General features: G+C 42.9%; 1 protein-coding gene across 1 annotated transcript; it reads right to left on the reverse strand.

Moving 5' to 3' along the window:
* Positions 1 to 17,333: 17,333 nt before the first annotated feature.
* LOC100282144 (IAA-amino acid hydrolase ILR1) lies at positions 17,334 to 20,371 on the reverse strand. The gene is given in 5 exon segments (NM_001155056.1): positions 17,334 to 17,879; positions 17,977 to 18,105; positions 18,196 to 18,510; positions 18,773 to 18,898; positions 19,969 to 20,371. Coding segments are annotated over 5 exon segments (1,305 nt in total). The 5' UTR covers positions 20,335 to 20,371; the 3' UTR covers positions 17,334 to 17,510.
* Between the last annotated feature and the right edge of the window lie 4,858 nt (positions 20,372 to 25,229).

Here is a 25,229-nt window from a genome sequence, read left to right on the forward strand (position 1 = left end):
TGCACCATATGTTACTACAATGGGTAGGCAATGAAGTAGAAACAATAAATGCAGACACATCGGCTTGCATTGCTATGGCTGATGCCCCTCTACTTTGGACCTATGAAACTACTAAGCATTTAACAAGAGTTGATTTTTTAGATTATCACTTCATAAGTGTATGCATATAAGGCTTCACTCCTGTAATGTTAGAGCCAATGGACAATCGGTTGAACCACAAGTGAACAATGATTGATACACCTCTAGATGTATACCAGGTTGTAGACGGTCCGGGCCCTGAGGCCGAACAGTCTAGAGTATTGCAGGGTGGGCTACAATCCACAGACCCACCCATGGACGGATGACCCCTGAGGCTGGACAATTCGAAGTCCAGTAAAGAGGGCTGCAGTGAAAGGGAAATAGGGTTAACCATTTCCTATAATTAATTTTGGTGGTTGATGACCAACACAAACACATGGACTAACTAGTTTATCTAGAATTCATGTATTACAGGTGCATAAGGTTCACCACAAACCAAGAAAGAAAATCAGTTAGGGACTCAATCAGAGACTGGAGCAAAACCTTGAGTGTGCTCAAAGATGGCGCACCGGACTATCCAGTGTGCCACCGGACAATGTCCGGTGCACCAGGACTGTACAACTCCGAACCAGCCACTCTCGGGAATTATAGGGCAGCCTCCGCTATAATTCACCGGACTGACCGGTGTGCCACCGGACTGTCCGGTGAGCCAGCTGAGCAACGGCTCCCTGCGCCAACGGTCGACTCTGCAAAAGCTACAGTGAGCAACAGTACCGCGACAGAAATCAGAGCAGCAAAGTCAGAGGGCACCAGACTATCCGGTGCAGCAAGACGACAAAGGCTCCAATGGTCGACTAGCTCCAGACCCTAACGGTTGCGCTGACGTGGCGCGCACCAGACAGTGCATAGTGGCTGTCCGGTGGCGCACCAGACTGTCCGGTGCGCCCATCGCCAGCAGCCTTCACCAACGACTATGGAAGTGGTTGGGGGCTATAAATACCCCAACCACCTCATTCATATCCATCCAAGTGTTCTGAACATCACATTCAATACAAGAGCAAAAGACTCCACTCCAAGACACATTCAATAGATCAAACCCTCTCCAAGCCACCAAATCAACTCAATTTCATTAGGGACTTGAGAGAGGGTGTTTTGTGTTCTTTTGTTGCTCTTGTCGCTTGGATTGGCCTTTTTCTTTTCCCTTCTATTTCTCAAGTGACTTGTAATCAAAGCAAGAGACACCTAAGTGTGTGGTGGTCCTTGCAGGGTCTAAGTGACCCGTGAGATTAAGGAAAAGGCTCACTCGGTCTAATGACCGTTTGAGAGAGGGAAAGGGTTGAAATGGACCTGGTCTTTGTGACCTCCTCAATGGGGACTAGGTTCTTTGGAACCGAACCTTGGTAAAACAAATCATCGTGTTCACTCACCTTGATTCTTGTTTGATTTGTTTTCCCCTCTCTAACATTTCCTTGCTAGTGTAAATTTGAGTTGGCTCCCATACGTCATCCGCAATCCTTGAGCAACTCCTAGCAAGAGAGATATTCTTTTGGACTTGAATTTAATTCTAACGCTAACCCCCGACCTTAGTGTGCATTTAAGTTTATAAATTTCAGGTTTCGCCTATTCACCCCCCTCTAGGCGACTTTCAATTGGTATCAGAGCCAGTGCTTCATTAAGAGTCTAACCAACTCGAAGTGATGTTTGGAGATCACGCCAAGAGGGAGATCATGACCGGCGAAAGGGCCGCAAGCTCGGGGAGGACTCTCTCAAGGGAGTCCGGCAACAAACACAAGGAGGAATCCTCTTCCTCCATCAAGTCGCATCGGAGAGGTGACAATAAGAAGAAAATGAAGAAGGTGGTCTACTACGAGACCGACTCTTCATCACCCTCCACATCACGCTCCGAATCGTCCACTACTTCTAAGCGCCATGAGCGCAAGAAGTATAGTAAGATGCCCCTACGCTAGTTGAGCATCGGCTACCTATTAAACTAGGTCTGATAGCAATTGAAGGACCGGTGAGGCGATCAGAGGGGGTGAATGGGAGCCACTACAAATTCTCAAACTACGAGAACAACACTTGTGACTTGATTCCCAAAGTGACCCCAAACCTCAAGGGACTCACAAACAACCAGATCATTGTGTATTTCAAACTAGTGTCAATTGAACACACCCAAAACCTGGAAAATAGAGGAACCCAACTGTCTGCCAAAAATTAGAGCCAAAAACTCAAAACAGAGGGCGTGACAGTGCCAGCCTGAGGTCCGGCATTGCCAGGCACTCAAAACTACCCAGACAAATCTCAAACTTTGCAAAAAGTTTGCGTGGGGAGAAAGATGTTTACTGTTGAAGTATCAACCTGAGAAACACAAAAAACAAAGCGTAGATTCAAAAACCCAAGAAGAATGGGGTTTTGTTAGGTTTTTCTAGGACGAATTCAAACAAGATCGAAGAGGATCATGACCACAAACAACACCATCTGGGCGTAAGAAGTGATCCTAGGATTATATCTCACCCGCCAACAAATCCCAACAACACTGATGCAACAAGAACTCAATGGTTCTCCACAAATCCACAAGAGAAGGAAAAGGGAGAATTTGAAAATAAAAGACTTCAAGAATTCAGCAAGGGTACAAACTGAGATTGAAGCCAATCAAAAGTTGTGGGCGGAACTGGCCACCCTTCCTTAGATCAATCGTTGCAAATTACAGTACACAATCGACAAAACAAAATCGCTGCAAACAAAAACTAAGATTGATGTTTTGTTGGATAAATGGCTCCATTATCGATAGCTCATGTAGGATGTTGTGATGTGCCTCTAGTACTGTATTGTAATCTGGTGGGAGGAAACATTTTCGTCCCATTCTCCTGCTTCCATATAGTCTACCCTCGTGTCATGACGGAGGCAAATCTATTGCAACCTGGTCTTTTAGGATACTATTGCAGAATGGACCTCTGACTCAATGACCCCTTCAATACAGTACCCATCTATCATGGATGCCTGAGGATGAGCACTGGTTGATACACAACCATTCAGTATTGACATGAAACGCTCACACGTCCATATTTCATGCAAGTACATGAGACCTAATGCCTCTATTTGTGGCACCGAGTGCACCACAAGGTGCACCATAATATCAAAGAATGATGGAGGGAAACCAAACTGTGATATTGTCTCCACTGTGAGTTCCTGAAGAGATGCGGACTCATCACAGTCAATTACCTTTTCTAAAATCCTATGGAAAAAATAGCACAACCGTGTGTTTGCCATCTTTAAGAACATAGGATTTATATCCCTGATGGCAATAGGTAGGAAAGTAGTCAGCATGACATGATAATCATGTGAGTTGTAGTTGGTGACTGTCAGGTCTTTTATTGACACATACTCCGTATGCTAGAGCAGAATCCGGATGTGACTTTCATATTCTTGAGCCAAACACACATCACATGTTTCTCATATACATTGAGATTGTAGCTTGCTCCTGGGAGATAGTACTTCCCATTTTCTTGAAGAATAGGATGAAGTTCTTTTTTATGCCTAAATTTACCAAGTCCATGCGTGAATTGAGCCCTTCCTTTGTTTTGCCCTTTACTTCTAGCAAGGTGTCAATTATGCTTTCAAAAACGTTTTTCTGAATGTGCATAACATTGATCGCATGCTGCACATCTAACTTTTTCCAGTAAGACAAATACTCGAAGAAAATATACTTTTTATTGAATGTGGCACCCGAAGCTGGTTTGACATTCTTCCTTGTTTTTCTGTCCTTTGTCTTCTTCTCGAAAACAAATTTGATATTCCTGACAATTTCAAAAACTCTTTGACCTTTATTGTTACCTGATGGAGCAGTAGAATGTAGTTCATCAACAATGCTGAAGTACTTACCCATCTTTCACATGCGGTACCTATTTCCTTTCAATAAAAAGCGTATGTGCCTCATGTACACTATCTTCTTAGATGCAGAAAGCTCGTAAGCAGTTCCATCAATGCATATTGCGCAACCAATCCTTCCCTTAAACTGGCCTGATAATGTGAAGATAGCAGGGTAATCATTGATCGTAACAAAAATAATTGCTCTCAGCATGAATGAATCTTTATGATACTCGTCCAACATTTGAACACCCATTTCCCACAATATTTTCATATCCTCTATTAATGGCTCCAAAATACATCCATGTCAACTCTAGGTTGTGTACGTCCAGAAATAAGGATGGTTAGCAAAATGTACTTTCGTTTCTACATACCATAGAGGAAGGTTGTAGATGGTGAGGATCACCGGCCATGTGCTATGCTCAGTGCTAATGAATTCATTCCATCAGTACTCAGTGCGAGCCTAACATTTCTTGGTTCATCGACAAAGTCTCAGTGGTTGTTATTAAAACCTTGCCACTGCTTCCCATTGGCTGGATGTCGAAGCTTCCCATCGTTTTTGTGCTCATCAGAAGCATGCTAACTCATAAGTTTGGCATCCTTAGGGTTAGCGAACAAACACCTCAATCGATCGACGACGGGGAGGTACCACATCACTAAAGTAGGAATCTTTTGAGCGTATAATAGTATACTTCTTTTTTTGCTCGTGGGTTTTAAACTTTGTTGGGTTTTTGATAGTCGCCTAGAGGGGGGTGAATAGGGCGAAACTGAAATTTACAAATGTAAACACAACTACAAGACGGGTTAGCGTTAGAAATATAAACGAGTCCGCGAGAGAGGGCGCAAAACAAATCGCGAGCAAATAATGAAGTGTGACACACGGATTTGTTTTACCGAGGTTCGGTTCTCTCAAACCTACTCCCCGTTGAGGAGGCCACAAAGGCCGGGTCTCTTTCAACCCTTCCCTCTCTCAAACGGTCCCTCGGACCGAGTGAGCTTCTCTTCTCAAATCAAAGCCGGGAACAAAACTTCCCCGCAAGGGCCACCACACAATTGGTGCCTCTTGCCTTGATTACAATGGAGTTTTGATCACAAGAACAAGTGAGAAAGAAAAGAAGCAATCCAAGCACAAGAGCTCAAATGAACACGGCAAATCACTCTCACTAGTCGCTAGGGCTTTGTGTGGAATTGGAGAGGATTTGTTCTCTTTGGTGTGTCTAGAATTGAATGCTAGAGCTCTTGTAATAGTTGGGAAGTGGAAAACTTGGATGCAATGAATGGAGGGGTGGTTGGGGTATTTATAGCCCCAACCACCAAATGTGGCCGTTGGGAACCTGTCTGTTCGATGGTGCACCGGACAGTCCGGTGCACACCGGACAGTCCGGTGCCCCTGCCACGTCATCACTGCCGTTGGATTCTGACCGTTGGAGCTTCTGACTTGTGGGCCCGCCTGGGTGTCCGGTGCACACCGGACAGGTACTGTTTGATGTCCGGTGCACCGGTATGGGCGTGCCTGACGTCTGCGCGCGCTGCGCGCGCATTAAATGCACCGCAGGGAGCCGTTGGCGCCGCAGGGAGCCGTTGCTCCGCTGGCACACCGGACAGTCCGGTGCACACCGGACAGTCCGGTGAATTATAGCGCGCCGGCTTCCGAGAATTCCCGAGGGCGAAGAGTTTGAGTTAGTGTCCTCTGGGCGCACCGGACACAGTCCGGTGCCTCCAGCCAGAGGTGCCCTCGGTTGCCTCATTGCTCCTTTGTTGAATCCAACACTTGGTCTTTTTATTGACTGAATGTGAACCTTTTGCACCTGTATAACTTATGCACTTAGAGTAAACTAGTTAGTCCAATTATTTGTGTTGGACAATTCAACCACCAAAATTATCTAGGAACTAGGTGTAAGCCTAATTCCCTTTCAATCTCCCCCTTTTTGGTGATTGATGCCAACACAAACCAAAGCAAATATAGAAGTGCAAAATTGAACTAGTTTACATAATGTAAGTGCAAAGGTTGCTTGGAGTTGAGCCAATAAAACTACTTACAAGATATGCATGGAATGTTTCTTTCTTATTTAACATTTTGGACCACGATTGCACCACAAGTTTTGTTTTTGCAAATTCTTTTGTAAGTTCATTTCAAAGATCTTTTGCACATAGTCAAAGATAAATGAATAAGAGTTAGCAAAGCATTTTCAAGATTTGAAATTTTCTCGCCCTGTTTCAAATGCTTTTCCTTTGACTAAACAAAACTCCCCCTAAAGGAGATCCACCTCTTAGTGATCAAGAGGGTTTTGATATATATTTTTAAAATACTACTTTCTTCCCTTTTTGAACACAATAGGATACCAATTGATAAATACTTTTGGAAAAACACTAAGTTTTTGAAATTGGTGGTGGTGCGGTCCTTTTGCTTTGGGCTCATTTCTCCCCCTTTTTGGCATGAATCGCCAAAAACGGAATCATGAGAGCCCTCTCGTTGAATAACTTTCTCTTTGGTCATAAATAAATGGGTTAAGATTATACCAAAAGAGAAGTCCTTTTCTTTGATGCTCTTTTCTCCTCAAAGAATAGAGAGTTGCTTGGAGTGATGGCGAAGTATGAGTTACGGAGTGGAAGCCTTTGTCTTCGCCGAAGACTCCAATTCCCTTTCAATGTACCTATGACTTGGTTTTTAAAAAAGACTTGAAAACGCATTAGGCATAGCATATGAAAGAGACATGATCAAAGGTACATTTATGAGCTATGTGTGCAAGCTAGCAAAAGAAATTCCTAGAATCAAGAATATTAAGCTCATGCCTAAGTCTGGTAAAAGATTGTTCATCGAGTGGCTTGGTAAAGATATCGGCTAATTGATCTTTAGTGTTAATGTATGAAATCTCGATATCCCCCTTTTGTTGGTGATCCCTAAGAAAATGATACCGAATGGCTATGTGTTTAGTGCGGCTGTGCTCGACGGGATTGTCGGCCATTTTGATTGCACTCTCATTATCACATAGCAAAGGGACTTTGGTTAATTTGTAACCGTAGTCCCGCAGGGTTTGCCTCATCCAAAGCAATTGCGCACAACAGTGGCCTGCGGCAATGTACTCGGCTTCGGCGGTGGAGAGAGCGACCGAATTTTGCTTCTTTGAAGCCCAAGACACCAAGGATCTTCCCAAGAACTGGCAAGTCCCCGATGTGCTCTTCCTATTAATTTTACACCCCGCCCAATCGGCATCCGAATAACCAATCAAATCAAATGTGGATCCCCGAGGGTACCAAAGCCCAAACTTAGGTGTATAAGCCAAATATCTCAAGATTCGTTTTACGGCCGTAAGGTGAGATTCCTTAGGGTCGGATTGGAATCTTGCACACATGCAAACGGAAAGCATAATGTCCGGTCGAGATGCACATAAATAAAGCAATGAACCAATCATCGACCGGTATACCTTTTGATCCACGGACTTACCTCCCGTGTCGAGGTCGAGATGCCCATTTGTTCCCATGGGTGTTTTGATGGGCTTGGCATCCTTCATTCCAAACTTGCTTAGGATGTCTTGAGTGTACTTCGTTTGGCTGATGAAGGTGCCCTCTTGGAGTTGCTTTACTTGAAATCCTAGAAAATACTTCAACTCCCCCATCATAGACATCTCGAATTTCTTTGTCATGATCCTACTAAATTCTTCACATGTAGATTCGTTAGTAGACCCAAATATAATATCATCAACATAAATTTGGCATACAAACAAATCATTGTCAAGAGTTTTAGTGAATAAAGTAGGATCGGCCTTGCCGACTTTGAAGCCATTAGTGATAAGGAAATCTCTTAGGCATTCATACCATGCTCTTGGGGCTTGCTTGAGCCCATAAAGCGCCTTAGAGAGTCTATAGACATGGTTAGGATACTCACTGTCTTCAAAGCCGGGAGGTTGCTCAACATAGACCTCTTCCTTGATTGGTCCGTTGAGGAAGGCACTTTTTACGTCCATTTGATAAAGCTTAAAGCCATGGTAAGTAGCATAGGCCAATAATATGCGAATTGACTCAAGTCTAGCTACGGGTGCATAGGTTTCACCGAAATCCAAACCTTCGACTTGGGAATATCCCTTGGCCACAAGTTGTGCTTTGTTCCTTGTCACCACAGCATGCTCATCTTGCTTGTTGCGGAAGACCCATTTGGTTCCTACAACATTTTGATTAGGACGTGGAACTAAGTGCCATACCTCATTTCTAGTGAAGTTGTTGAGCTCCTCTTGCATCGCCACCACCCAATCCGAATCTTGAAGTGCTTCCTCTACCTTGTGTGGCTCAATAGAGGAAACAAAAGAGTAATGTTCACAAAAATGTGCAACACGGGATCGAGTGGTTACCCCCTTATGAATGTCGCCGAGGATGGTGTCGACGGGGTGATCTCGTTGTATTGCTTGGTGGACTCTTGGGTGTGGCGGCCTTGGTTCTTCTTCATCCTCCTTTTCTTGATCATTTGTATCTCCCCCTTGATCATTGCCATTATCTTGAGGTGGCTCATCTTCTTGATTTTGTCCTTCATCAACTTGAGCCTCATCCTCATTTTGAGTTGGTGGAGATGCTTGCGTGGAGGAGGACGGTTGATCTTGTGCATTTGGAGGCTCTTTGGATTCCTTAGGACACACATCCCCAATGGACATGTTCCTTAGCGCGATGCATGGAGCCTGTTCATTACCTATCTCATCAAGATCAACTTGCTCTACTTGAGAGCCGTTAGTTTCATCAAACACAACGTCACATGAGACTTCAACTAGTCCAGTGGACTTGTTGAAGACCCTATATGCCCTTGTGTTTGAGTCATAACCAAGTAAAAAGCCTTCTACAGTTTTAGGAGCAAATTTAGATTTTCTACCTCTTTTAACAAGAATAAAGCATTTGCTACCAAAAACTCTAAAGTATGAAATGTTGGGCTTTTTACCGATTAGGAGTTCATAGGATGTCTTCTTGAGGATTCGGTGAAGATATAACCGGTTGATGGCGTAGCAGGTGGTGTTGACCGCTTCGGCCCAAAACCGGTCCGGTGTCTTGTACTCATCAAGCATGGTTCTTGCCATGTCCAATAGAGTTCGATTCTTCCTCTCCACTACACCATTTTGTTGAGGTGTGTAGGGAGAAGAGAACTCATGCTTGATGCCCTCCTCCTCAAGGAAGCCTTCAATTTGAGAGTTCTTGAACTCCGTCCCGTTGTCGCTTCTTATTTTCTTGATCCTTAATCCGAACTCATTTTGAGCCCGTCTCAAGAATCCCTTTAAGGTCTCTTGGGTTTGAGATTTTTCCTGTAAAAAGAATACCCAAGTGAAGCGAGTATAATCATCCACTATTACAAGACAATACTTACTCCCGCCGATGCTTATGTAAGCAATCGGGCCGAATAGATCCATGTGGAGTAGCTCAAGCGGCCTGTCGGTCGTCATGATGTTCTTGTGTGGATGATGGACTCCAACTTGCTTCCCTGCCTGGCATGCGCTACAAATCCTGTCTTTCTCAAAATGAACATTTGTTAATCCTAAAATGTGCTCTCCCTTTAGAAGCTTATGAAGATTCTTCATCCCAACATGGGCTAGTCGGCGGTGCCAGAGCCAACCCATGTTAGTCTTAGCAATTAAGCATGTGTCGAGCTCAGCTCTATCAAAATCTACTAAGTATAGCTGACCCTCTAACACACCCTTAAATGCTATTGAATCATCACTTCTTCTAAAGACAGTGACACCTACCTCAGTAAAAAGACAGTTGTAGCCCATTTGACATAATTGAGAAACAGAAAGCAAGTTGTAATCTAAAGAATCTACAAGAAAAACATTGGAAATAGAATGGTCAGGAGATATAGCAATTTTACCCAATCCTTTGACCAAACCTTGATTTCCATCCCCGAATGTGATAGCTCGTTGGGGATCCTGGTTTTTCTCATATGAGGAGAACATCCTTTTCTCCCCTGTCATGTGGTTTGTGCACCCGCTGTCGAGTATCCAACTTGAGCCCCCGGATGCATAAACCTACAAAACAAATTTAGTTCTTGACTTTAGGTACCCAAACTGTTTTGGGTCCTTTGGCATTAGAAACAAGAACTTTGGGTACCCAAACACAAGTCTTGGAGCCCTTGTGTTTGCCCCCAACAAACTTGGCAACGACCTTGCCGGATTTGTTAGTCAAAACATATGATGCATCAAAAGTCTTAAATGAAATGCTATGTTCATTTGATGCATTGGGAATCTTCTTCTTAGGCAACTTGGCACGGGTTGGTTGCCTAGAGCTAGATGTCTCACCCTTATACATAAAAGCATGATTAGGGCTAGAGTGAGACTTCCTAGAATGAATTTTCCTAATTTTGTCCTCGGGATAACCGGCAGGGTATAAAATGTAACCCTCGTTATCCTGAGGCATGGGAGCTTTGCCCTTAACAAAGTTGGACAATCTCTTAGGAGGGGCACTAATTTTGACATTGTCTCCCCTTTGGAAGCCAATGCCATCCTTAATGCCCGGGCGTCTCCCATTATAAAGCATGCTACGAGCAAATTTAAATTTCTCATTTTCTAAGTTGTGCTCGGCAATCTTAGCATCTAGTTTTGCTATATGATCATTTTGTTGTTTAATCAAAGCCATATGATCATGAATAGCATCAATATCAACATTTCTACATCTAGTACAAATAGATACATGTTCAACAATAGATGTAGAGGGTTTGCAAGATTTTAATTCTACAACCTTAGCATGCAACATATCATTTTTAGTTCTAAGGTCAGAAATTGTAACATTGCAAACATCTAGTTCTTTAGCCTTAGTAATCAACTTTTCATTTTCTACTCTAAGGCTAGCAAGAGATACACTCAATTCATCAATCTTAGCAAGCAAATCAACATTATCATTTCTAAGATTGGGAATTGAAACATTACAAACATGTGAATCAACCTTAGCATTTAAAATAGCATTTTCATTCCTAAGGTTGTCAATCATCTCACGGCAAGTGCTTAGCTCACTAGATAATTTTTCACATTTTTCTACTTCTAGAGCATAAGCCTTTTTAACCTTAACATGTTTTTTGTTTTCTTTAATTAGACAATCCTCTTGGGAATCCAAAAGGTCATCCTTTTCATGAATAGCACTAACCAATTCATTTAATTTTTCTTTTTGAGCTATGTTAAGGTTGGCAAAAAGGGAACGCAAATTATCTTCCTCATCACTAGCATTGTCATCACTAGAGGATTCATATTTAGTGGAGGATTTAGATTTAACCTTCTTTTTGCCGTCCTTTGCCATGAGGCACTTGTGGCCGACGTTGGGGAAGAGGAGTCCCTTGGTGACGGCGATGTTGGCGGCGTCCTCGTCGGAGGAGGAGTCGCTTGAGCTCTCGTCGGAGTCCCACTCGCGACAAACATGGGCATCGCCGCCCTTCTTCTTGTAGTACCTCTTCTTCTCCTTTCTTCTCCCCTTCTTGTCGTCGCCTCGGTCACTGTCACTAGATATAGGACATTTAGCAATAAAATGACCGGGCTTACCACACTTGTAGCAAACCTTCTTGGAGCGGGACTTGTGATCCTTCCCCCTCTTTTGCTTGAGGATTTGGCGGAAGCTCTTGATGACGAGCGCCATTTCCTCATTGTCGAGCTTGGAGGCGTCTATTGGTTGTCGACTTGGTGTAGACTCCTCCTTCTTCTCTTCCGTTGCCTTGAATGCAACGGGTTGAGCTTCGGATGTGGTGGCATCATCAAGCTCGTTGATCTTCCTCGAGCCTTCGATCATGCACTCAAAACTTACAAAATTCCCGATAACTTCCTCGGGGGTCATTTTAGTATATCTAGGATTACCACGGATTAATTGAACTTGAGTAGGGTTAAGGAAAATAAGTGATCTTAGGATAACCTTAACCACCTCGTGGTCATCCCACTTTACGCTCCTGAGGTTGCGCGCTTGGTTCACCAAGGTCTTGAGCCGATTGTACATGTGTTGTGGCTCCTCCCCTTTTCGAAGCCGGAACCGACCGAGCTCCCCCTCAATCGTTTCCCGCTTGGTGATCTTGGTGAGCTCATCACCTTCATGCGCGGTCTTGAGTAAATCCCAAATCTCCTTTGCGTTCTTCAACCCTTGAACTTTGTTATACTCCTCTCTACTTAAAGAGGCTAGGAGTATTGTTGTTGCTTGAGAGTTGAAGTGCTCGATTTGGGCCACCTCATCCTCATCATAGTTTTCATCCCCTATCGACGGTACCTGTACACCAAACTCAACAACATCCCATATACCTTTGTGGAGCGAGGTTAGATGAAATCGCATTAAATCGCTCCACCTAGCGTAATCTTCACCATCAAAAGTTGGTGGTTTGCCTAATGGGACGGAAAGTAAAGGTGTATGTTTGGAAATGCGAGGGTAGCGTAGGGGGATCTTACTATACTTCTTGCGCTCTTGGTGCTTAGAAGTGACGGAGGGCGCATCGGAGTCGGAGGTCGATGTTGATGAAGTGTCGGTCTCGTAGTAGACCACCTTCCTCATCCTCTTGTGCTTGTCGCCTTTCCGATGCGGCTTGTGGGAAGAAGATTTTTCCTTCTTCTCTTTGTGGTGAGAAGAAGATTTCTTCTCCTTCCCTTTGTTGGAAGAGCTCTTCTTCTTCTCCCTCCTTTTGGTGCGGGACTCTTCCGATGAAGTGCTCCCGTGGCTTGTAGTGGGCTTTTCGCCGGTCTCCATCTCCTTCTTGGCGTGATCTCCCGACATCACTTCGAGCGGTTAGGCTCTAATGAAGCACCGGGCTTTGATACCAATTGATAGTCGCCTAGAGGGGGGTGAATAGGGCAAAACTGAAATTTACAAATGTAAACACAACTACAAGACGGGTTAGCGTTAGAAATATAAACGAGTCCGCGAGAGAGGGCGCAAAACAAATCGCGAGCAAATAATGAAGTGTGACACACGGATTTGTTTTACCGAGGTTTGGTTCTCTCAAACCTACTCCCCGTTGAGGAGGCCACAAAGGCCGGGTCTCTTTCAACCCTTCCCTCTCTCAAACGGTCCCTCGGACCGAGTGAGCTTCTCTTCTCAAATCAAAGCCGGGAACAAAACTTCCCCGCAAGGGCCACCACACAATTGGTGCCTCTTGCCTTGATTACAATGGAGTTTTGATCACAAGAACAAGTGAGAAAGAAAAGAAGCAATCCAAGCACAAGAGCTCAAATGAACACGGCAAATCACTCTCACTAGTCGCTAGGGCTTTGTGTGGAATTGGAGAGGATTTGTTCTCTTTGGTGTGTCTAGAATTGAATGCTAGAGCTCTTGTAATAGTTGGGAAGTGGAAAACTTGGATGCAATGAATGGAGGGGTGGTTGGGGTATTTATAGCCCCAACCACCAAATGTGGCCGTTGGGAACCTGTCTGTTCGATGGTGCACCGGACAGTCCGGTGCACACCGGACAGTCCGGTGCCCCTGCCACGTCATCACTGCCGTTGGATTCTGACCGTTGGAGCTTCTGACTTGTGGGCCCGCCTGGGTGTCCGGTGCACACCGGACAGGTACTGTTTGATGTCCGGTGCACCGGTATGGGCGTGCCTGACGTCTGCGCGCGCTGCGCGCGCATTAAATGCACCGCAGGGAGCCGTTGGCGCCGCAGGGAGCCGTTGCTCCGCTGGCACACCGGACAGTCCGGTGCACACCGGACAGTCCGGTGAATTATAGCGCGCCGGCTTCCGAGAATTCCCGAGGGCGAAGAGTTTGAGTTAGTGTCCTCTGGGCGCACCGGACACAGTCCGGTGCCTCCAGCCAGAGGTGCCCTCGGTTGCCTCATTGCTCCTTTGTTGAATCCAACACTTGGTCTTTTTATTGACTGAATGTGAACCTTTTGCACCTGTATAACTTATGCACTTAGAGTAAACTAGTTAGTCCAATTATTTGTGTTGGACAATTCAACCACCAAAATTATCTAGGAACTAGGTGTAAGCCTAATTCCCTTTCAGTTTTCTTTCGCTTCTTCTCTTTAGACACAGATGCAACACACTCTTCCTCTCGATAAATTTTATTCGTCTTGTACCTACTTTCACCACACTTTAGAAAACTCTCCAAGTCTTTATAAGCATCACCTTGATAAAGAATACACTAATTTCTACACACCTATACTGAGCGAACTAATTAGTTTCTTCGCATAATATGTGTTAGCAAGCACTTTGTCCCCCTTTGGAAACATGTCTGCAATAATACTCAAGAACGTATCAAAGCCAAGATCAGACACACCAGATCTAGCTTTTAGCATCAACAACTTTAGCACAGATTGCAGCGTCGTGAACTCTTTGTTACAACCCCTATACTCGTTGTACAAAGGCTCTTTTGCTACCTTCATCAGGGACTCCATACCTCTTATGAAGAACATCGACAGATCTGTATGATGATGCAATATTGCCTCTAACAACCCTGCATCTTCCTCATCCATATCATTTGGCAGAACATGAGTTCTATCACATTCATTTCCTCCAGCATAACCATGATCAATAACATTTGGCACTACATGTTTGCTCTGTGGAAGAGGTTGTTGTGTCTTGTGAACGAACTGAAATCTGTTGTCGATGTTCATAGGGTTTCTAGTTGTATAAGACGAAGAGCTACCCTCTCCATGCTTTGTCCAAATTATGTAATCCTTTATAAATCCTCGGCATACAAGATAAGAAATGCTTTATTCTATATCATCAAATAGAACAACATTTTTGTATTCCATGCATGGACAATATATGTGCTTTGTCTTTGTTCTCCAAGCATGGTTCGTAGCGACATCATCAATTAACCTATGGACCACTAATATGTATGATGCATCTAGCCTTGATAAGTTATACATCCAAAATGTCCTCTCCATCATCACATGTAAAAAAGTAACATAGACACACACAAACACAAATTGGTAAGATAAACATAAACAAACATTTCCTAACAACTAATGAACAAAAATTCTTAATTACCAAACCTATCTTTCTCTATCTCCATACAAACCCTAAACCCTAGGCCCAAAATATGGCTAAAATTGAGCAAGAATGAAAAAAATTGGCAAGAGAAACATAAACCAACCTTCCTTAGCAACCTTTTTCCAAAAAATAAAGAAAAAACTTTCCCTTGTATTTTGTGAAATCTGGACCTCCACAATCGCCTCCAATGGAAGTTGGCTGCGAGCTACAATTCATGTCGGGAAGGATGAAGGGGTATTTATACAACAAAGGTCACATGCGGTTGGATAAGGCTACCTAACTACTTTCTCTCTAACACATGGTGAAACTCTAGATCCAAATTGTGGCTAAAATTAAGGAAGAATGAACAAAATTTGGCAAGAGAAACATAAACCAAACTTTCCTAGCAACTAATAAACAAAAAATTTAATTACCAAACCTATCTTTCTCTCTCTCCATGCAAACACATGCACCATTCATTAAACACTAATTTTTTATTGGATAAAAAAAATTGAGAACTGAACATGAAAAAGGAAAGAGAGAACATACAATATCTAACCATCTTAAGCAATATCATTTGAATAAATAGGTAAAAAACCTAGCTATACTCTTATCTCTAACACATGGTGAAAGTCTAGTTCCAAAATGCGGCTAAAACTGAGCAACAATTAACAAAATTAAATGAACCTTTCATAGCAAGTAATAAACAAAAAATCTTAATATATACCAAACCTATCTTCCTCTCTCTCCATACAAACATATGCACCATTCATTAAACTACTAAATATATCATGGATAAACTAATTTGAGAACGAAACATGAAAAGTGACAGAGGATAGACAAAATCTAACCATCTTAAGCATCCTCGTTTGAGGAAATAGAAAAAAATGACCTAGCTATACTGTTCTGTCTCACATGGTGAAACCCTATATCCAAAATGTGGCTAAAATTGAGCAAGAATAAACAAAAATTGGCAAGAGAAACATAAACCAACCTTTCTTAGCAATCTTCTTCCAAAAAATAAAGATCAAAACCTCACCCCTTGTGTTTTGTGAAATCTAGACCTCCAAAATCGCCTCCAATCGAAGTTAGCTATGAGCTACAGTCCCTGCCAGGGGAGGATGAAGGGGTATTTATACAACAAAGATCTCAGGCGGTTGGCTTAGGCAACCACTAGTGGAAACCGTGCATTTTCACTAGAGGTTAGTGTAAGAGAACTGCCAGTGGAAACTGTATTATCACCAGCGAAAAACTTGTCTCACTTCCACGCAACGAAAAACAATAGTACTCATCTCACTTCCGCACCTTGAAAAGGAAAAAATAAGAGTGGCTGCATTTCACGTGACTGTATTGTAATTTTAGACAATCAACTAGCACTACCGGACTTGACTTTTTTTTACCGAGTGTCTCAAACACTCACAAAGGTCTTTTTGCACTCGGCAAAGACTTTACCGAGTGTTACACTCGGCAAAGAAAAACACTCGACAAATTAAGAATCGTAAAAAATCCAAAAAACAACAAAAACTTTTTTTATTTAGGGGAACAACCCCCAACCATCATCATTGTCATGTCCATCGTCCTATCATTTTCACCATTTTAAATTCAATTTACACGTTTTGTGGCCGGTGAGATTCGAACTCACAACATCGCATCCTCCTCTACAATCCACTCCCTATATCACTGGTGTCTATATTACGTTTTTCTTCCCCACATATTATAACAAACCAAGAGTAAATTGATTATTTGAGGCACTAAATGAATTCAAATGAAAACGTTGTCAACTACAAAGTTGCATAACTCTTTGAGACCTACAACTTTTATTTTGGTGGTTTTTTCATTCGAGGTCATTTGAAAAATTCAAATTTTAAATTCAAATATAGTTTTACATGAACAAATGATTTCAAATAAAAAAAGTTGTCAACTATAAAGTTTCATAACTTTTTAAGACCTGCAACTTTTATTTTGATGATTTTTTCATCCGATGTCGTTTGAGAAATTCAAATTTTAAATTTTTAAAATTCAGACATAGTTTTCGTTGACAAGATGACTTCAAACAAAAAAGTTTATAACTACAAAACTCTATAATTTCTCAAGATCTACAAAGTTTGTTTTGGTTGTTTAGTCATTTGCTCATCCAACATAGTGGTTCTAACATTATTCACAAATCTTATATAAGAGAGATATAAGTTTTGTGAACAAATTTATTTTTACTTTGTTATATGAAGAAATGACCAAAATAAAAACTATACATCTTGACGAGTTATAGAACTTTGTAGTTAAAACCTTTTTCATTAAAATTAATTTACTGTTTCAAAATGTGATTTAAAAATTAACTTTGCCTAGTGTGAAAAGAAAATACTCGCCAAAATTTTCTTTGTGGAAAAAGGCGAGTGTTAAAAAAACACTCGATAAAAAAGTACTTTACCGAACTTTTTATATTTGGCAGTCGGCAAAGTGTTTTTTGTGGGATATACAAAACACTCTATAAATTACTTGTTAGCAAAGACTCGTTTTTCGGTAGTATAGTATAATCACCGATATGCAATTAACGATTTTTTTTCAATAGTCAAAGAATAAAAAGATTTCATGTCATCTAAACAACAGAAAAAATCAGACACCTAAAACATAATATAGAAGAAGCGATATAAACCATGCATATCTAACACCCAAAGAAAATCAAAAGCCTACTTCTCTCCATTAATTATTTAAGTTTTTGTTTACGAATGTTTCTTCAGGAAATCGATTGCCACTGCAGCATGAAATGCAGCTCCGACAGGAAGCGCGTCCTCATCGATCACAAAGTAGGGGGAGTGGGGTTGCTGCACAGTCACCATGGTGCTTTCATTGCCAACTCCAATGGTGAAGAAGGCGCCGGCCATTCTCCGCGCGTAGAACCCAAAGTCCTCCGCGCCCATCACTTGGGGAGCAACCTTGACATGGTTTTCGCCTAGCAAGCTCTCGCCCACTGCCCTTGCATGGGCATACATCCGTTCGTCGTTGGCCACAGCAGGATATGGCCTCATCTCCTCCTCCATGAAGTCCAATGAAGCAGTACAGTGATGTACCGAAGAATGTCCTTCCACAATCTGCTCACGTGTACGTGCATGCATTTATCGATTGTAGAAGCAAGAGACTATGATGTGTTTACATAGGTTCAGGTCTTAGAGGAAGTTAGTTAATTACCTCTTTAACCCTCTTCATGAGATACGACAAACCTTCATCTGTCATGCTCCTCATTGTGCCGCCAAAGGTGACAGACTCCGGGATAACATTGAAAGCTTCTCCTCCTTTCACGAAAGTGATAGATACCACCTGGAAGATTAATTATATACTATTAAGTAGCAACAGAGAGGAGGCAACAATCTTCCTGAATTTCTACACAGCTTATGACCGACCACTTACTGCACCATGGAGGGGATCCACTTCACGAGCAACGATTTGCTGAAGGCTGAGGATTGCAGTGGCTGCAACCACAACAGGGTCGACGGATTCATGGGGTACTGCGGCATGACCACCTTTCCCACGAATAGTTGCAGAGAACCGACCCGCTGTCGCTGTGAATGGTCCTGGCCTTGATGCGACGACACCTACTGGAAGTGCTGGGTCCACATGCAAGCCAAATATGGCTGACACGCCGTCAAGAGCACCTTCTTGCAAGACGTAGTAGGCTCCGCCATAGCCCTCCTCTGATGGTTGGAACACAAGCTTTACAGCACCCTGACGAAGGAAATAACTGTGAGCTAGCATGGAATGCGAAAATGATCTAGTGAAGAGAAAAAACCATAACAATGACAGTTCTTTCTTCCTTCTTTTCTTGAACGAACTACACTGACAGTTCTTTCTTCCTTCTTTTTTTTTTCTTCTTAACGAACTACACTGACAGTTCTTTCTTCCTTTTTTTCTTCTTAACGAACTACACTGACAGTTCTATGCTATTTACAAATTCAGGTGGTTTGAATTGCAGATATATATATGATACCTTCAAGTCACCCTTCCGAGCTTGAAGTAGCTTAGCAGCTCCTAGGAGCATTGTTGTGTGCGCATCGTGCCCACAAGCATGCATTTTCCCACTTTCTTGGCTCTTGTATGCCCAATCGACCATTTCCTGCAAAAGGACGACTAATACCAATTCAAGTACTGAGCAATATGGCGCATCCGATTCATGGTCGTGGTTAGCCAGGACCACATCCAATTCATGTTCTATCGGATACATACATGTACCATTGCTAAATCTTACTGGTGAACTAACAATAAAAAACTCGAACTGCTATAGAAGTAAGACAACCCTAGAACATTGACATTAAAAAAAACTCTCATGCCGGCTTGGAAAATTCTCTATGGGCCTGTTTAGTTGCCTGCATGGCTGAGCCTGACTCGTATCTAGTGAGTCTGGCTCTGACTGGTCTGACTGAACACATGCAACTTCTTGTGTTTGGTTGTCTACATGCGATCAGTCTGGTTTATGAGAGATGTTGTTTAGTTACCGGTATGAATATTTATTGTATGAGTTAAAAGTGTTATTAAATAAATAAAAATTGTATTAGTAGACAATAATTATATGTTAAAATTATTTCATAGACGCTAACTATATGTTAATAAACACTAATTATATACTAATCTTAATCACGTAATTTTTTATTTAAAATATACATAGCATGTGTGGTCTAGTTTCGTTCGTAAAAATATCAAAAACACAGATATGAAATCGGTTCGGTAATTAAATCTTTTAATTACAAGATATAACAAAAAAACCAAAAAAAAACCAACATCTCGATTTGCGTGCTTGAGTAAACAGTCGGCTTAGGCAAGCCTGGCCACGCGCGTGCGACCGCGTGCTTGAGTAAACAGTCGGCTCAACCAAGCCTGGCCACGCGCGTGCGACCGCGCTGGGCGTTCCCACCGGGCCTGGCTCGCGGCGCTTTGAGGTTCGTGCTGACCTGTCTCTTGCAATACAGCGAACCACTGCATTTTGTATATGCAAATATAGTTGCACCAACAGGGAATGGAACCAAACACATGGTATATAACAATAGACTTCCGTTTCATATGTCTTGTAATATATTATTACCAACAAATATGCCTGAAGCTTCTACTAGTATAATGTTGGAATGTCCATATTATTAGCAAACACAAAAAAAACCCCTAAATTTTGTTTGTTCATACTCATACACAGACCTGCACGGGGAGCGCGTCCATGTCGGCCCGGAGCGCGACCGTGGGCCCGGCGCTACCAGCAATGGTGGCCACAACGCCGGTCTGGGCGACTGGCCACCTGTAGGGCACGCCGATTGCGTCGAGCTCAGCGCGCACGAGCTCGCTGGTGCGGTGCTCCTGGAAGGCCAGCTCGGGCCGCTGGTGGATGCGGCGCCGCACGCCGCGGAGCCACGTGACGAACCTGGGCGTGCGCGCCTCCTCGAGGAGCGGCTGTTGTTCTCCAACGACGGCTCCGAGTAGTGGCGGCGCCTCCGCCGACGACAAGCGGAAGGGAAATGCAAGCGCTAAGTGTACGGTGAAGAGGATAGCTGAGGCGAAGGCGGCCATGGCACTTGTATTAATTTGCAAATAACTAATGTGTTGTGCTTTGAGAAACTGGAGTAATACTACTTTGAGCTTTTTTGGACTGGTCGCATGCATCTGTTGATGTGTAATTTTAGTTGGCCGATCCGATTACGGAGGGATAGTCAGTAGGACCTAGACCTTGCATATTCACGAGTCGAGCTATTTCGGATCTAAAGATGACCTAGCTCATTTTAAAAGATTCAGTGATTCAGCTTTTTTAAATTCTTATATTGATAACTTTTCTTTGAAACATTTTATTTATTTTTTTCGACGTGAGCAAACATGCATGCATCGATCTGTCCTAAAGGCATTTTTGAAACATTTTATTTATTTTTTTCGACGTGAGCAAACATGCATGCATCGATCTGTCCTAAAGGCATTTTTTAATCTCAGAATTTTTTTTCATTTTTTCAAATATACGATGATGGAGTAATGCTCCTTGGAGCTTTTTTGAACTGGTCGCTCATGCATCGGTTGATGTGTGATGTTGGTTGTCCCATCGATTACCAAGGTATACTTAGGACCTCGTATATTCACGAGTCCTTAGCATCTGTTGAAGGCCTACTAGCTATTTCAGATCTGAAGACGATCTAGCTCACTCCAAGAGATTCAGTGATGAAGCTTTTTAAAATTCTTGTATTGATAACTTTTTATTGACACATTATAGTTATTATTTTTGGAATATGCATGCATAGATCTGTCCTGAAGGCATTTTTTAGTCTCAAATTTGTTTCATTTTATCAAATATACGATGCAATAGTTATGTTGCGCTTTGAGACGTTGGAGTAATGCTCTTTCGAGCTTTTTTGGACAGGTTGAGTCTGTGCATGTATCTCTTTATGTATGATGTTGGTTGGCCAATTGATTACGAAGGGATACTTATTAAGACCTCGCATATTCACGAGTCCTTAGCATCTGTTGAAGGCATGCTAGTTATTTCGGATCTGAAGACGATCTAGCTCATTCCAAAAGATTTAGTGATGCATCTTTTTAAAATTCTTGTATGGATAACTTTTTTGAAACATTCTATTTATTTTTTGGAACGTGAGCACACATGCATGCATAGATCTGTCCTAAATGCATTTTTAATCTCAGAAATTTGTTCCATTTTATCAAGTATACGATGCTATAGTTATGTTGTGCTTTGAGATGCTGGAGTAATGCTCCTTTGAGTTTTTTTTGGACTGGTCGCTTTGAGTCTGTGCATGCATATGTTGATGTGTGGTGTTGGTTGGCCGATCCGATTACGAAGGGACGATACTGAGTAGGACCTTGCATATTCACGAGTCCTTAGCATCTGTTGAAGGCATGCTAGTTATTTCGGATCTGAAGACGACCTAGCTCATTTCAAAAGATTTAGTGATACAGCCTTTTAAAATTCTTGTATGGATACCTTTTTTGAAACATTCCATTTGTTTTTTGGAACGTGAGCACACATGCATGTATAGATCTGTCCTAAAGGCATTTTTTAATCTCAGAAATTTCTTCCATTTATCAAATATACGATGCTATAGTTATGTTGTTCTTTGAGGTGCTGGAGTAATGCTCCTTCGAGCTTTTTTTGGACTGGTCGCTTTGAGTCTGTGCATGCATCTGTTGATTTGTGATGTTGGTAGGCCGATCGATTAATAAAGGATATTTAGTAGGACCTCGCATATTCACGAGTTCTTAGCATCTGTTGAAGGCCTGCTAGCTATTACGGATCTGAAGACAACCTAGCTCATTCAAAAAGATTAAGTGATGAAACTTTTTAAATTTCTTGTATCGATAACTTTTTTTTGAAACATTCTATTTTTTTTGGAACGTGAACACACATGCATGCATAGATGGGGAATAAATTCTTGGTAGTGGAACCTCATCCTTCGAGCATGCTTTGAGGTATGTGAAATTAATACACATCCTCCATTTGATGTTGGAGTTCTTAACCATGATTGTGTTGCCCAACCACTCTACGTATGTGACTTCCCTTATGACTCTAGCACTGTCACACCCGGTTTTGGAAGGCAAACCGAATGCGAACCATGTACGTGCAAGGATCAGAAACTCACGTACATAGCGATTACATAATTGGTCATCATCACACAATGCTCAAAGTAAATAGCGGAAAATTAATTTATTATAACAAGATGTCCAAGGCATCCACTGAGTCTATAACATAGTCATTAACATCAAAGTGCGGAAATATGAAACGTAGAAATAAGGCCTTCACAGGCAGCTGACTGGGGGTTTGCCACTAAGATAAACTAGAACTCATCGTAGTCCTGGAACTCCTCAAAGTCCTCCATGTTGCCAGCATCTCCTCCTGAGCACTGAGTACAGTGGGAACAACCTGGGGTGGGGTGGTTTGTAAAGCAAGGGTGAGTACACATCAACGTACTCAGCAAATGTCCCGTTTGGCTAAAGCGGACTAGCTTTTATATGGAGTTAAGGTTAAGTAGTTGCTTTTAGTTGGTCAAGTATTTATTACTATAAGTATAGCCAAGTTTTAGTAATAAACCCAGTTATTACCCAAAAGCACTTCCTCGGAAATACTAGAGAATCATATTTATATCCATCATTATTAACCATCATCATATAAGTAAACAAAGTTCTTCTAATCAAAGAGGATCCCAAGGCCGCTCTTAACCGTGAGCACGACTGATATACCAGTTTCTAACACTATGCAGAGGTCGCACACTTTACCCACATGTCGTGATTCCCATTCTACCCGGGGTTCTAGCCTTCCCATTGATCACTACCAAGGTGACCTAGCAGGGTCTCACTATGTAGCCTTTACAAAGATTCCCAGAAGTCATAGCCACCCGTTAGGTTTCTCCAGTTTGATAAACACAGTACATCTCCCCAAAGGAAGGGTGACTAACAAAATCAAATTGAGAACCTCTGCAACCAGCCTCGGCAGAGCAAGTACTGTGCCCAGACCCCATTGACGGCCCTACGGCAAAGCCAACTACTCCTCTGGTTCCTCTAATTAATCAGCTAAGGGAGTCCCATTCCACCCTCATGGTTGCACTATTATCCCGGGTTGTCACTCCCCAAACAGGTCCTTACGGAGAGGTACTCAGAAAACAGCCTGAGTCCCCTAAAGTATCACAAGAACATCATCGGGATAACATCATCATATCATAAGTATTCACATCATGTTCATTGATTAAGGTAAAGCAATAGCATAAAACTAACCATGATAACCCAAAAAGGTAAACAAGGATAAGGTAAATACAGATTAGTCAATCCTTAAGTTTTCAATAATGTAATGCGGGACAGTTAATTATAAAGTAAATAGGACATGATAGGTCTGAGGACACTTGCCTTCACCAGGTTGTTGCTCGAGAAGCTCTTCGGCAACACACTAAAAAACCACGGGCTGCTCGTTGTCTAAATAAAGTGATCATGCATTCAATACATTTGGAAAAGTACAAATGAACAACACATCAATCATGTACAACCATTGGAACACATCTCAAAAGGAAAAGTATAAACTCAAAAGGGAGTTTAAATTATAGGCTGAACTAATCTCATTTAGTAGTTGATTATTCTTTAAGTGTGGTCCATGATTACATAATCTAACTCTACATATTTCAATGAGATAACAAATTTAATCCAGAGATAAATTCATACATCACATATTATTATCTTCACAATATTAAACATCTATTTACCCCTAGGGTTTTCCTTTTTATTTATTTTATTAAGTGAATAAATCAACACATACACTAACCTATAGTTTAGGTATAAAATTAGAGTGCAGAGACTGTGTATGGACATAATTTATTTGAGCAAAGAATATTCCTATGAGCATTTTGCAATTTGAACCACTAAATTTGGAGTTCATATGAAAAAGATATGAAATAAACAAGTTTTGAAGTTTAAAATATGAAATTAAGCCTAATTAAAAAGGTCAGGGGTCTGTTTAAAAGAAACCAGGGGCCTACATGCTAAATCGCGGGACGACGAGTTGATTCTTGGAAACCCGAGGGTCTCTTACGCAAAACTGCCACGCGAAGGGGTATCAGGTAATCTGGCGATCACGAGCGGACGACCGAGATTAGATCTTGCAGTCGAGCGCATGGGCGCGGGCGCGCGCTGAGCGCTGGCAGGTGGGCTCGGGGTGTTAGCGACCCAAGGTAGGGCTGGCAGGCCGAGCCCAGCGGCAGGGGCGCGGGGCTGAGCAGCTGGATCTGCATCAGGCGGTTGAGATTAGATCTGTTCTGATTAAATCTAGACCGCCAGATCTCGAACGGACGCCCGAGATCTAACGGCCGGCGATCGATCATGGGTGTGGTGGCACCGCTCGACCTCGCGGCGAGGTCTCACCGGAGACGAGGGGGACAACCACGGCGGGGCTCTAGGGGCTTGGGGAATTGCTCATGCGCGTTCAGGACGACATGGCGAACTCGACCGTGGGCACCACACGGCGCGGGGGCACCAGAGAGCGCGGAACACGGCGAGGCGGGCTAACGGTGGCGCGGATCAACTCCGGCGAGGAATTGCGCGGGCACTAGAGCAGTAATGAATGAATTAAGTGCATAGGGAGGTTGCTCACCATGAGTGTGAACTCAGGAGCGCCTGGAGGACGGCGGGGAGGGGGTGAAGTCTCGGGTCGACGGCGGCGGCTCTCCGGCTACGCAAGAAGTGCTCTGGTGAGCGCGGACCTGACGAACCAAAGGGTGAAAGGACGAACCAAAGGGTGTCCTGAGTTGCTAATGGCGAGGCGGAACTCACCGGGGCAACATACGGGACGGGGACTCAACGGCGGTCGCGGAACGGGCGGTGAACTTCGGTGAGCGGCGGCAGAGCTGTCTGGTGTGCACGCAGGGCAAGAGAGGGGGTGAGAGAGCTCAACTGAGGGCGCAAGTGAGCAGGGGGAAGTGGGCAAGCGA

The sequence above is a fragment of the Zea mays genome, chromosome 5 (assembly GCF_902167145.1).
Source record: "Zea mays cultivar B73 chromosome 5, Zm-B73-REFERENCE-NAM-5.0, whole genome shotgun sequence".
Lineage (NCBI taxonomy): Eukaryota > Viridiplantae > Streptophyta > Magnoliopsida > Poales > Poaceae > Zea > Zea mays.